We start from the raw sequence: 11,494 nt of genomic DNA, 5'->3' as shown, positions 1-11,494 counted from the left end.
ACGCACTTTCACGACTTCCGGACACAGAGAACACAGAAGAGCTTTGCGTTGTTTTAGCGGAAGAGTATTATCCTCTGAGCTACGAGCGATTGGCTGAAGCACACCAAGAAGATGCTGAACTCCAAGAAACCGTGCCGAAATACCCCGCAAGTTTGTGAAGAAGGAGTTGGGCAACAGGACCATAATTGCCACGCAGAGGCAGCAACTTGTGATCCCAAGTGCCCTTCAAGACACTGTGCTGTCATTTTACCACAGTGTTTTGTTGCACCCAGTCATGACCAGAATGTACTTGACGATGGCTGCAGCGGTATATTGGCCTAGAATGAAACGCGCGGTCGAACAGCTAGTGAAATCCTGCAGCACTTGCCAGCTTTGGAAGCCGTCGCAAAAACGCTACGACAAACTACCTGTCAAGAAGCACGAACAAGAGCCGTGGACGGAAATTGCTGTTGATCCGATTGGGCCGTACACGTACGCTGATGAACCCGACGCTCCGAAATTTTACTCGCTAATGATGATGGACATGGCAACGCATTGGATCGAGATTGCACCACTTGATGACAAGACATCGGTTCTGACTGATAAACAATTAGATAAATACTGGCTGTGCCACTACCCGCGTCCTCTGCGTGTAATTCATGACGAGGGACCGGAGTTTACAGGCCGTGAATTCCAGGAAATGCTTGAGTCCTACCGAATCCAGTCGAAGCCCACGTCCGTGGAGAACCCCCAAGCCAATGGTGTGCTAGAGCGTGTTCACCAATTCGTCGGCAATATGATACGAACTACTCGTATTGATCAACAAGCCTGGATCGAGCTTCTGCCTGCAGTCGCCTTCGCAATTCGAGCCACCCACCACACGAAACTGGACGCCTCGCCAGCACAACTCGTCTTCGGCAGGGACATGATGTCCGCCGTAGCGTTCACTGCTAATTGGGCACGAATGTTAACTCGCCGCGAGCGCCAAACCCCTCGTGAAAATATTCGTGAGAATGCAGCACGCATCGACCACAGCTACAATCCTGGAGATAAAGTTCTCATTGTTCGCAAAACTTGCAAACTGGCTAAACTTGCTCAACCTATTGATGGTATCTTTCCTGTCACCGCAGTCGGGACGAACGGAACGGTTACCGTCAACCGTGGTCGCTACACAGAGACTATCAGCACGAGACGCATCAAGCCCTACTTCACGACCACGACCAACGTGTAACCTGGGGGCGGATGTCGTATCCCGACAGGCGATGGTCAGAAAATACATCTATTCACCCAATTGCAGCTAGCTGGAGCCAGCTGACACCCAACCTTGGGTGCGAACCCAGTCAAAGAGGCAGCCCCAGGCGCTCCCTAGTGCATGCACGCAGTTAGTGTAGGGTTAGGATCACGGAACGCAGCTAACTTTCAATTCTCAGTTTCCAATTTGCTCTATTCCTCGCATCACCGGTTCACAACACGGGAGCTAAGGCAGTGCGAGCCGGGATGTTGTCCTTCGGAGGGTGGGCGCTGCATGCTGGTTCAGGTCGAGGAACTAGAAGATGCGGAAAGAGCCTTGCTGCTAGATCGTTACCAAGCTGCTCTATAGTATGTCCCCTGTCATCTGACTGAAACAAGTACCCGGTCTGCCGACTTTTGTCACCATTTTTGTTTTAACGCTGGTAGCAGTCAGGGTGAGCGCGGCATCAATCTCGCAAGCCGTGTACCCCTCACCATTTCCTGCGGCTCCAGCAGCTCATGGAGCTTTAACCCCTTACTTCACTTATGTTGTACCGTACAACATAAGAGGTCTTTACCCTAATTCACCTTTTTCGCAGCGTCTCTGGTATGTTGGACCTCCAACATAAGAATATTTTAAACTTGAGATTTGTATTGAACACATGTCCATGTATCAGTATAATGAAATTAAGATATGTTCTTGTACATAACATCGGCATGTACAGGCTTAGGTCTTCAGTCGGGAGGGTTCGGTTGAAGGTGGTAGAGACAGGACCCACACACCCATCAACGGGTGAGTGGTTCGCAGCCACCAGTTCGTCATTCTTCAAAAGGCCTGCTGGGAGTCAAGATGGTAGCTACAACGGGAAAGACTCCGCGGAACCAACTTACCGAGGAAGAACGCATGGGATGCCTTGAGGCACTGCTTGGCGATCGTTACCAGCGACGTATGAGGCGGGCGGAACGCAAAGAGGGCCGAGAAGAGGACAAGAAGAAAACGAAAAAGGCTACACGCAAGCGGACTGCCAAACTGACAACGCCGGAGATGGAGAATGCAGAGTCCAAAACTGTAGACACTTCGACCGCGACCGCCCAACGCATGGAGATCGCGGAAGCGAAGCAGGCGCCAGTGGAAGCTCGCGCTTGCGCAGAAGCCAAGGAAACTATGATGCCGGATGCGCGTGGTCGTGTAGGCATCGCGCCGGCAACGGCAGCTGATGCAGTGGCGAAAGGTGCTGTGACTGTGCGCAAGAAGACTACGTGGCAAGGGGGAACGACAGTGGAGGAAACGAGAACGAGTGCAGCAACTCCAACGTCGGTGGTAAAAGTGATTGCAGATATGGTGGCGTCAGTGGAATGTGCTGCGGTTACGACGCCTGTGCAACGTCGCGTTTTCTCTTCTGAGGGACTGTCTTCGCGACAGCAGAAGCGTAAAAGAACAACTCAAGCATCGTCCGGCAAGCGGCGCCGCGGTATTCTGCAAGAAGATGATGAAGCTGACGATGAGGTGAGCTATGTTGAGATCCTCCAACATAATAATGTTCATTCAACCATGTATCCAACACATGTAGTGGGCCTACTTTGGCTCACTACTTTAGCTTACACGTCGCGCTGCGTGTATGAGGAAGCGTAGGAGTTTATTAATAATTTGAATTAATTATACTTGAGTCCACAAGTATAATATAAATCAAATAAAACACCAAGTAGCTAGTTTAAGGTAACATGAGAACTGTATTGTTTTGTGAATTGATCTTCCTCCTCAATCTGCTAAAACTGTTTATCATATATGAAAGGGATTGACAGCGGCTGGCTGTCAGAGACCCGCTAATATGCACGTCTCTAATTGGTAGAAAGATGCTGCTTTCTACCAATAGGATCTTTGGGTAGGTGTGGACCACTCATTGTGGTGGCCCACTTCAATGTATCCATTGGTGTGCCTTACACCAATGTGAGGAAGTATCTAAAACCTTTAACAGATATTTATCTGTTAAACCATAAGTGACAAATGTCATGCACAAGTGACAGTTGTCACTTGTGACCGTTGTCGTGCACAAGTGACTGTTGCCACTTGTGTGTGTAACCCCGTTACACCATCCCCCCGTTAAGCTTAGACGTGTCGGCTCGACACGTCAATTAATATTGACTGCTTTTCAATTGTTTGTGCTGGGGATGTCCGTGCTCATCCGCAATGAGCACGATCAAGCTGAAGACCACCATTGCAACAGAGTGTAAACTCTCTGTTGCTGTGTACAATGCGCGGTAGGGCGAGGTTCGCCACTACCACGGGAACAGACAACACAGTGTCTGTGTACGATTCTTCGATGTCGACCGCGCCTGTGCGTCGACATCTCTAAGCGAATTTCTGTTGCTTACCGTGACCGGGTAAGCAAGTGCCAAAGCACTTCGACTCCTTCTCGAAGTGAGGCAAGTATTAGCAACTCCACGCTGTTGCGGTGGAGGCTGGTGTCCGTGCGTCGTGCGCACTGTCCGTCCAGGTGGCGGTGCATATTAGCAACCGCGACCACAACAGGTATACTATACGTATACCTGAAAGCTTCAATTATCTCCGTGCTAATTATCTAGCACGCGAGTCGTCAGGCGTTGTAGATTACTACAGCGCTCGCACTACCTTCTTGCTGGTAGTGCGTGTCGGGTTTCGTACTCCTTCACCATGTCCGGAACGTGTTCCATCATGACGTTCCGTGGTTCCCACGTGTCGTGTTGGGGAGGGAAACCTCTCCAGCGAATGCGAAAACAATCTGGACCTCTGATTGTTTTCCTATGATCAACAATTCGCTGGATGATCCAGCGAATTTCTCCGCGTGCGTCTCGCAGCGGTGGCGGAGGTGGTGGTAACACGCCCCCATGGTCAACGCCGTGTTGACCTTCATCTCGTGTTGCTCCACGACCAAGTGACGGTCGTGGAGTACCTTCAGAGTGCGGCGGTTGCCGCTCTGTTCCTTCGTGTCCCGGCTGTGGCGGTCTCCCAGACCGCCTTGAACGTGCCGGTCGGGCTGTAGGCCCGACTGTATTAACTGCTCCAGCGCGACAACGCGCTGGAGAGGAGGGTTTCCCCTGCCGAGTCTGTCTCTTCGGGTCAGACGAGCCACTTGGCTCGTGCTGGAGGTATGGCTTTAACCGCCCGACATAAAATGTCGGGTGGAGCCGCATGCTAGACGGTATGTCTAGCGTGTATGCGTTACCGTGGCGTGCCATCACCGTTAATGGCCCGATGAAGCGCGGAGCAAGCTTACTTGCTCCGAAATTTGAAACTGCATGTTTAGGCAGATTTTGAGTAGATAACAAAACCAATGAATCCACGTTGAATTCATTTGTATTGCCCCTGCCAATATTATCGGCGTTCAGCTTCTGTTTATCCACAGAAGCTGCAATCGTGTCCTGGACAAACCGAATTACGGCTTGTCTTTTATTGATAAAGTCAATCGCATCCGAGCTGAACGAGTTCAGCTCGCTCTCCGCTACAGGCCCGGCCTCTGCGTGGTTCTTCGCGGTGTCTGCGCCCTGCGCAGACCAGTGGTCTTTGTTCCTTGTGGAGTTTGTGCTCTGCACAGACTCGTTTTCCTTGTTCTGGGGGTCAGCACCTTGCGCTGACCCTTGGTTCTTCCTGCCAAGGTCTGCGCGGGGTGCAGACCTGGTTGTCTTGTTCCTTGTTGTCGCGGCTGACTCTGTGCAGGTGTCAGTGGCTTTTTGCGACTGTTGTGTTGCAGTCGTAGATCCTCCCCCACATAAAGTGGGAGTCACCACTCCGAATAAACTCGGCAGACGGGGATGCCGCACGGCATTCACATAAAACGGTGTATGCCCGGTCGAGGCATGCACCGAGTTGTTGATGGCGAATTCCGCCATCGACAAACACTCGCTCCAGTATTGGAACGAGTGAGCGTAGCTCTTCAACATATCGACGAGCACGCGATTCACGCGCTCGGTTTGACCGTCCGTCTGCGGATGATCCGCAGTCGACATTGAAAGTTGGCTCCCAAGAAGTGTAAACACTTCTTGCCACAGGTGCGCTGTGAAGCGCGGGTCTCTGTCCGACACGATGTCGATCGGCATGCTATGGTGTTTGAACACCATGTCGACGAACAGACGGGCCGTCTGCTTCGCGGTCACCTCTGCCGGCACCGCAGCAAGATGTACCATCTTGCTGAAGCGGTCGACGAAGACCACAACACCGGTATTCCCGCCGCTGTCCGGGGGAAGACCAAAGATGAAGTCCAAAGACATGGACTTCCAACACTCCGACGGAGTCGGTAGTGATTGTAATGGAGCCTGCGCAAACGGCGCAGGCTTTACGCGTTGGCACACCTCGCAAGCACGGACGTACTTGCGCACACACTTGTACTGGTGGTGCCAGTAGAAGTCACGCGTGAGAAGGACGTACGTCTTCTCACGTCCGAGATGTCCCGCAGATGGGGCATCATGATACTCGTACATGATCCTGAGTCGCAGGTCATGGTCGTTCGGCACGACAACGCGATCCGCGTTGTCGTCGACTGCATTGCAAAGCAGTAGTCCGTCGTGCACACGAAAGCGGTGTGCACGCGCACGAAGGTGCTTGGGCAACTTCTGACGAGCCTTGTCAGAAGGCGCTGTGCCATAGGCCAGCAAGCGTTTCGCGTCCGCGTCGTGCGCGTACGCGGCCTTCACGTCGTCCAACAGAGACGACGTGGGTGTGCTCGTTCGCATGGCGTCAATGATATTGACGTCAGCAGTTTCTGCGTAGTCCGGCCGACGTGATAACGCCTCGGCCACTACATTCAATCTTCCGGGTTTGTATTCGACCCGGAAGTTATACTCCGCAAAGAATGAGAGCCATCTCGCCATTCTTTGTGATATGTGTGGCGACTTCACTGCGGTGCGCAGTGAAGCATGGTCGGTGTAGACCACAAACGGTCTACTTCCAAGCAAATACACTCGGAACTTTGCGAGTGCGTATTTCATGGCAAGGCGTTCCTTGTCATGTACCGGATAGTTGCGCTCAGCTGGTTTCAGCTGACGCGATTAGTACTAGACGACACGATCACGGCCCTCGTGATCGTGCTGCATCAATGCACATCCGATCGCGAAGTCGGATGCGTCACATACGACGTGGAATGGACGATCTTGGTCAGCCACTGCCAAGATCGGCGCCTCAGTCAAGCCCTGCTTGACTGCATCGAATGCCTTTTGGCAATCGGTTGTCCAATTCCACACAGCTTCCTTCTTAAGAAGCTGTGACAGCGGGCGGATCTTGCCCGCGTAATCCTCCACGTACTTGCACAAGTACGTGGCCAAGCCAAGCCAAGGAACTGCCTCAGTTCCTTGACACTTGAAGGCGTTGGCCATTCATTGATCACTCTGACCTTTTCCGGGTCAGGGCGAACACCATTCTTCCCTACGAGACACCCGAGGACGGGTATCTCGCTCGCCCCGAAGATACACTTCTTCAGGTTCGCGTAGAGCTTATGCTTTCGCATAAGCTCAAGTAGCTTCCGGAGATGCAGCCTGTGCATCTCTACGTCGGTCTTCCCGTCCACAGCCCGGCTGTGGATGAATACATCATCGAAGTAGCTCGGTGCGAAGTCGCGCACCGAGCGCAACAAGTGCGTCACGCACCTGTTGAAAGTCGCAGGGGCGTTCTTAAGCCCCTGTGGCATTACTAGCCATTCCCAGAGCATGCCGCTTGGCGTGCTCACTGCCGTGAGAGGTATATCGCTCTCACGCATTAGGATTTGATAAAACCCATCTCGCAAGTCGAGAGCACTGTAAGCGGTGCTCCCGGCCATCGAATCGATGATAACATCTTTTCGCGGTATCGGCGTCTGCACCGGTACCGTCGCATCGTTCAGCTTGTTGTAAGCATGAACGATACGCCATCCACCCTGTGGCTTTTTGACACAGAACGTCGGAGCACTGTGCGGGGACTTCGATTCCCGCACTTGTCCAGCTTTTCGACGACTTTCAAAGAAGTAGTCGATCGCCTTCACTTGATCTCGCGGCAGTGGCCTCTGCCGCGTAACACAGCACTTCGTGCCCGGCACGAGATCAATCTCGTGCTGAATGCCCTTATCCTGCGGAAGCTCCGCAGGAATGTCTTCCGGGAGTATGTCTTTGTACTCCCTCAACAATTCGTAATAGGGACTCGACTTCAGCGAGTTCCAACCTTGTTCCTCGAAGCGCTCTCGCTTCGTCTTCGCACTGAGAGCGTCTTCACTCTCAGTGGTACTTCCCATGAAGAGCTGTCTCAGCTCTTCGCTCTCGCTCTTCGTTCTTTCGCTGTCCGAAAGAACACAGACTTGCTCGATCCGTCCATCGTGCAAGTCGCGCGTGAAGCGCTTCCAGCTCATGACTGGAAGCGAAGTCAACTCCGACGCCGTCGTCGGAGGACTAGCGAGTTCCATCTCACGATACTGGAATCCAGTATCGGTACGCGTCAAGACGTTCAGCGTCTCGACGCCCGGCGTCACCGCTTCTGTCTGCCCGGCAGACAGTTCTTGTAGCGTCTCGGTCCCGGACCGAGACTTGCGCAGCGTTCATCGCATGCGCCGTCTTCTTGTTGTGTGGAGCCGGGCTCCGCACAGTTGTTCTTCTGGTCCAGGCCCGGCCGTGGATAGTTGTTCGCCGGCTTGACCGCATGTTCCTTCGTGCAGGCCGGCTGCACGGTAATGTGTCCTTTCGCCGGTAGACCCTGTCTGCGGGCGCGCGATATCAAGCCCGGCTTGATCGCATGGCGCTTCGTCGTGCAGCCCGGCTGCACGACAGCATACAAATTTCGTCAGTGCGGTACGTTTGCAACCGTCCGCACTGTTTGCAGCGTCAACTCCCGGAGTTGACACGCCTTCGTCACCTCGACGCCAGTTATTGGCGGAGCCCCTCATAACCGGGGATGCGTCTACTCCCGGAGCCGACGCGTCGTCGTTGACCTGACCTCTTCGGGTCAGGGACTGTCCCATGCGTACTTGAACGCTAGTGTTGGTTCCCGCAACCGACACATCCTCATCTTCCGACGTCGGCGGTGCTGCCGACGACGTGGATCCCACTTGTGCGCATCCGTTGGGCATTCCGGGACAGCGGCATTAAGCGCTGTCTCGACTGGCGAGTCGCACGCACCTGCTGGTGCGTGCGCTGCGGTAACAGGGCCATCGCTCTCTATTCCGCTGTCGCGACCGAAACGCACGAGCGTGCGCTTCTTCCAGTCTATTACCTGATCATGCCGTGCAAGCCACGGCATGCCCATAACAACGTCGAACTTATCGTCCAGGTCCAGGACGATAAAGTGTTCGACAAACATCCGTTGTTTGTACGAGAAGCGCACGTTCACGACGCGCTTCTCAGTCTTCACGATGGCACCTGTTGCCAGTCGTACCTCCAGAAGACTTCGGGGTACCTTTACCTCCTCGAAGTCAAGACTCGGTAAACTCCGCAGTCGAGCAAAGTTGTTCGACGCGCCTGAATCTACCAAAGCTCGAAGAGAGTCGCTCGCTCTCTTCGACGTTACCTTCAAGATGACCAGGTTCTGCCTGCCATCTTGTTTCTTGCAGCGAGACCTGGTCTCACTGGGGGCTGCAGTCCTCAGTGTCGCGTGCCCAATGTCGGCACGCGTGACTGCATTATCAGTAGGCCGCCCCGCGCCTACTGGATGTTCGCGTTTTTTGTTGGTCCGCGGTGATGCCTAGCATCGCCACGACGGCCACCTCCAGGGGGCATGGGAGCTGTGCCCTCCCGTGCAAAGTGACCGATCCTCCCGCAGCGGAAGCATCGCACGTTACCTCCCTGCTGCTGGTAACCAGCAGTTGTTGCGTTCGAGAGGTCCATTGGTTCTGGACCTCCCGTCCTCGGTACCGGGCGCGGTTGCGGCCTCGGTACATTTACATGGAGTTTAGACTGCCGCAGGCTAAACTCTTATTGCATGGCAAGGGTGATTGCAGCTTCGAGAGTACTCGGGTACTCTCGGAAGAGATAGGTCTTCACAGGCCCGTCTCTCAGTCCCTTCATGAACGTGACGACCTTAGTCGCCTCGTCAATTGGATTAGTCACGATAGTCGAGACCCAGTATCGTGAACGCTGCGAGTAAGCATGGACGTCATGCTTACCCTGCTGCAGGTCGAGGAATTCCGCCCTCGACCGGAACTCATTTTGCGGGGGCTCAAACGCTTGTCTGAGCTCCTCTTTGAATACTTTGTACGTGCTGAAGCACGTAGGATCGGAGAGTCGGCGTCCGTACGCCCAACTCCTTGCGCGTCCGCCCAGGCAGGACATGGCGAACGCGACCTTCGACAGCGGGTCGACAATGCATCGAGCCGCTATGGCTGTGTCGAGTTCGACCACCGGAGGAGAGGCTCGCCCTCTCTTCCCACGTAATTGCTTACGCTCAATTTTAATGATTGAGCACGCGGTGTCGTCCCCGACGACGCCGTCACTGAGAAAGCAGCATCACGCTGCTCCTTCATGATGAACCCCAGAGCAACACCATGTTGCTCTGTCGGCGATAGCGTACGCAACATCGCAGCTATCGCCGCCTCCCAATGACTGTTGACAGTCGTTGGAGGGCCTCCCACTCTGGATCTGACAGGTGGGGGCAGTCCGCGCGTGCAACATGCGTTGCAGGCGTATTGGGGCTCTCCATGGGCACCTCCGTGCTCATGGGGTTCTCGGCTCCGCGTTCGTACACCCTGTACGAACGTCACGTAGTCGGTCGTTGGACGGACTACAAAGTGCTACCAGGTGTAGTGGGCCTACTTTGGCTCACTACTTTAGCTTACACGTCGCGCTGCGTGTATGAGGAAGCGTAGGAGTTTATTAATAATTTGAATTAATTATACTTGAGTCCACAAGTATAATATAAATCAAATAAAACACCAAGTAGCTAGTTTAAGGTAAAATGAGAACTGTATTGTTTGTAAATTGATCTTCCTTCTAAATCTGCTAAAAACTGTTTATCATATATGAAAGGGATTGACAGCGGCTGGCTGTCAGAGACCCGCTAATATGCACGTCTCTAATTGGTAGAATGATGCTGCTTTCTACCAATAGGATATTTGGGTAGGTGTGGACCACTCATTGTGGTGGCCCACTTCAATGTATCCATTGGTGTGACTTACACCAATGTGAGGAAGTATCTAAAACCTTTAACAGATATTTATCTGTTAAACCATAAGTGACAAATGTCATGCACAAGTGACAGTTGTCACTTGTGACCGTTGTCGTGCACAAGTGACTGTTGCCACTTGTGTGTGTAACCCCGTTACAACATAAGGTCTAACATATATATGTTTATGATAGTGCGATCGGTCTGCCCCAAGTGATGAAGACAAACCAGAGGGGAGTGGACAAGATGACCCATGCCCGATACATACCTGTGTCGTCGATGCAGACCCAAACCTGATGGAACATGAATGATCCGGTCTCAACTCAGACGAGGACCCAGATCTACGCGAGGAGCCTGAAGACGACGAATCCGATCATGGTAGTTGGACGGATGACTGGGACATCGGCTATCTGACTGATGAGGAGACTGCGCAAGAGGCGGAGGAGCTTCCAGATTCGATCTGGCTATCGGCGGCGAAGGACAAGCGACTGATCGCATCGATGCGTGACAATGGTTGGGAGTACGGTACGCAATGTTGGATGAATGCAACATAAGGATTGTTGGAGGAACGCATTTTCTACATATTGACTAACATAACATGCTATTGTGTTGTATGATGTAGACACGTCAAAGTTTGGAGCAGACCCGGAGTATCATGGGCTTTACGATGGCCCGTATGACCCAAATGATGGCGTACTTGGCGTGTCTGACGATCAGATTGCGCTGCTCTTCTACTTCATGCCACCAAAGCTGTGGTCTCAAATTGCTGTGGAGAGCAATACCTACCACAAGCAAACAATTCCTGCGCGAGCACGGGCGATTCGGGCTCAACCGCGTCGACGCGGTGACGAAGTTGAAGACTTAGGTGAGATTCGCCGGAGGTTGGCCAGTGTACCGGACATCCAGGCGTTTGAAGTTCTCCGAGTCATGGCACTGCTTATTGCGCGCATGCTGGCGCCGAATCGAAAGGGCATCGCTTCTCACTGGTCTACAAAGAGGGTAGGCGCTATGCCCACGACCCGGTTCAAGTTGTACATGGGGAAGCACAGGTTCTTTCACATCATGGGGTACTTGCATTTCTCGAATTACAAGTCGCCTCAAGCTCGACAGGACCGGGTGTGGAAGATCCGACGGGTAGTGAATGTTTTACAGAGGACATTCGCGCGTGGATACAAAGCACCCCCCGCCCGTCATTAG

At 53.2% G+C, this 11,494-nt stretch overlaps 2 protein-coding genes across 2 annotated transcripts; both read left to right on the top strand.

The window, feature by feature from the left end:
- Positions 1–322: 322 nt before the first annotated feature.
- On the top strand, positions 323–1,210 carry IUM83_12862 (Pol Polyprotein; the record flags this gene model as incomplete). Its single annotated transcript, XM_067937507.1, has 1 exon — positions 323–1,210. The coding sequence occupies one exon, from the start codon at positions 323–325 to the stop codon at positions 1,208–1,210; it is 888 nt and encodes a 295-aa protein (XP_067788065.1).
- Positions 1,211–2,158: 948 nt separating this feature from the next.
- Positions 2,159–11,494, top strand: IUM83_12861 (uncharacterized protein; the record flags this gene model as incomplete). Its single annotated transcript, XM_067937506.1, has 3 exons — positions 2,159–2,441; positions 10,625–10,822; positions 10,920–11,494. The coding sequence occupies 3 exons, from the start codon at positions 2,159–2,161 to the stop codon at positions 11,492–11,494; spliced, it is 1,056 nt and encodes a 351-aa protein (XP_067788031.1).

The sequence above is a fragment of the Phytophthora cinnamomi genome (assembly GCF_018691715.1).
Source record: "Phytophthora cinnamomi strain GKB4 chromosome Unknown Contig55, whole genome shotgun sequence".
In the NCBI taxonomy this organism is placed as follows: Eukaryota; Oomycota; class Peronosporomycetes; order Peronosporales; family Peronosporaceae; genus Phytophthora; species Phytophthora cinnamomi.
This window is presented reverse-complemented; position numbering and strand designations above follow the sequence as displayed.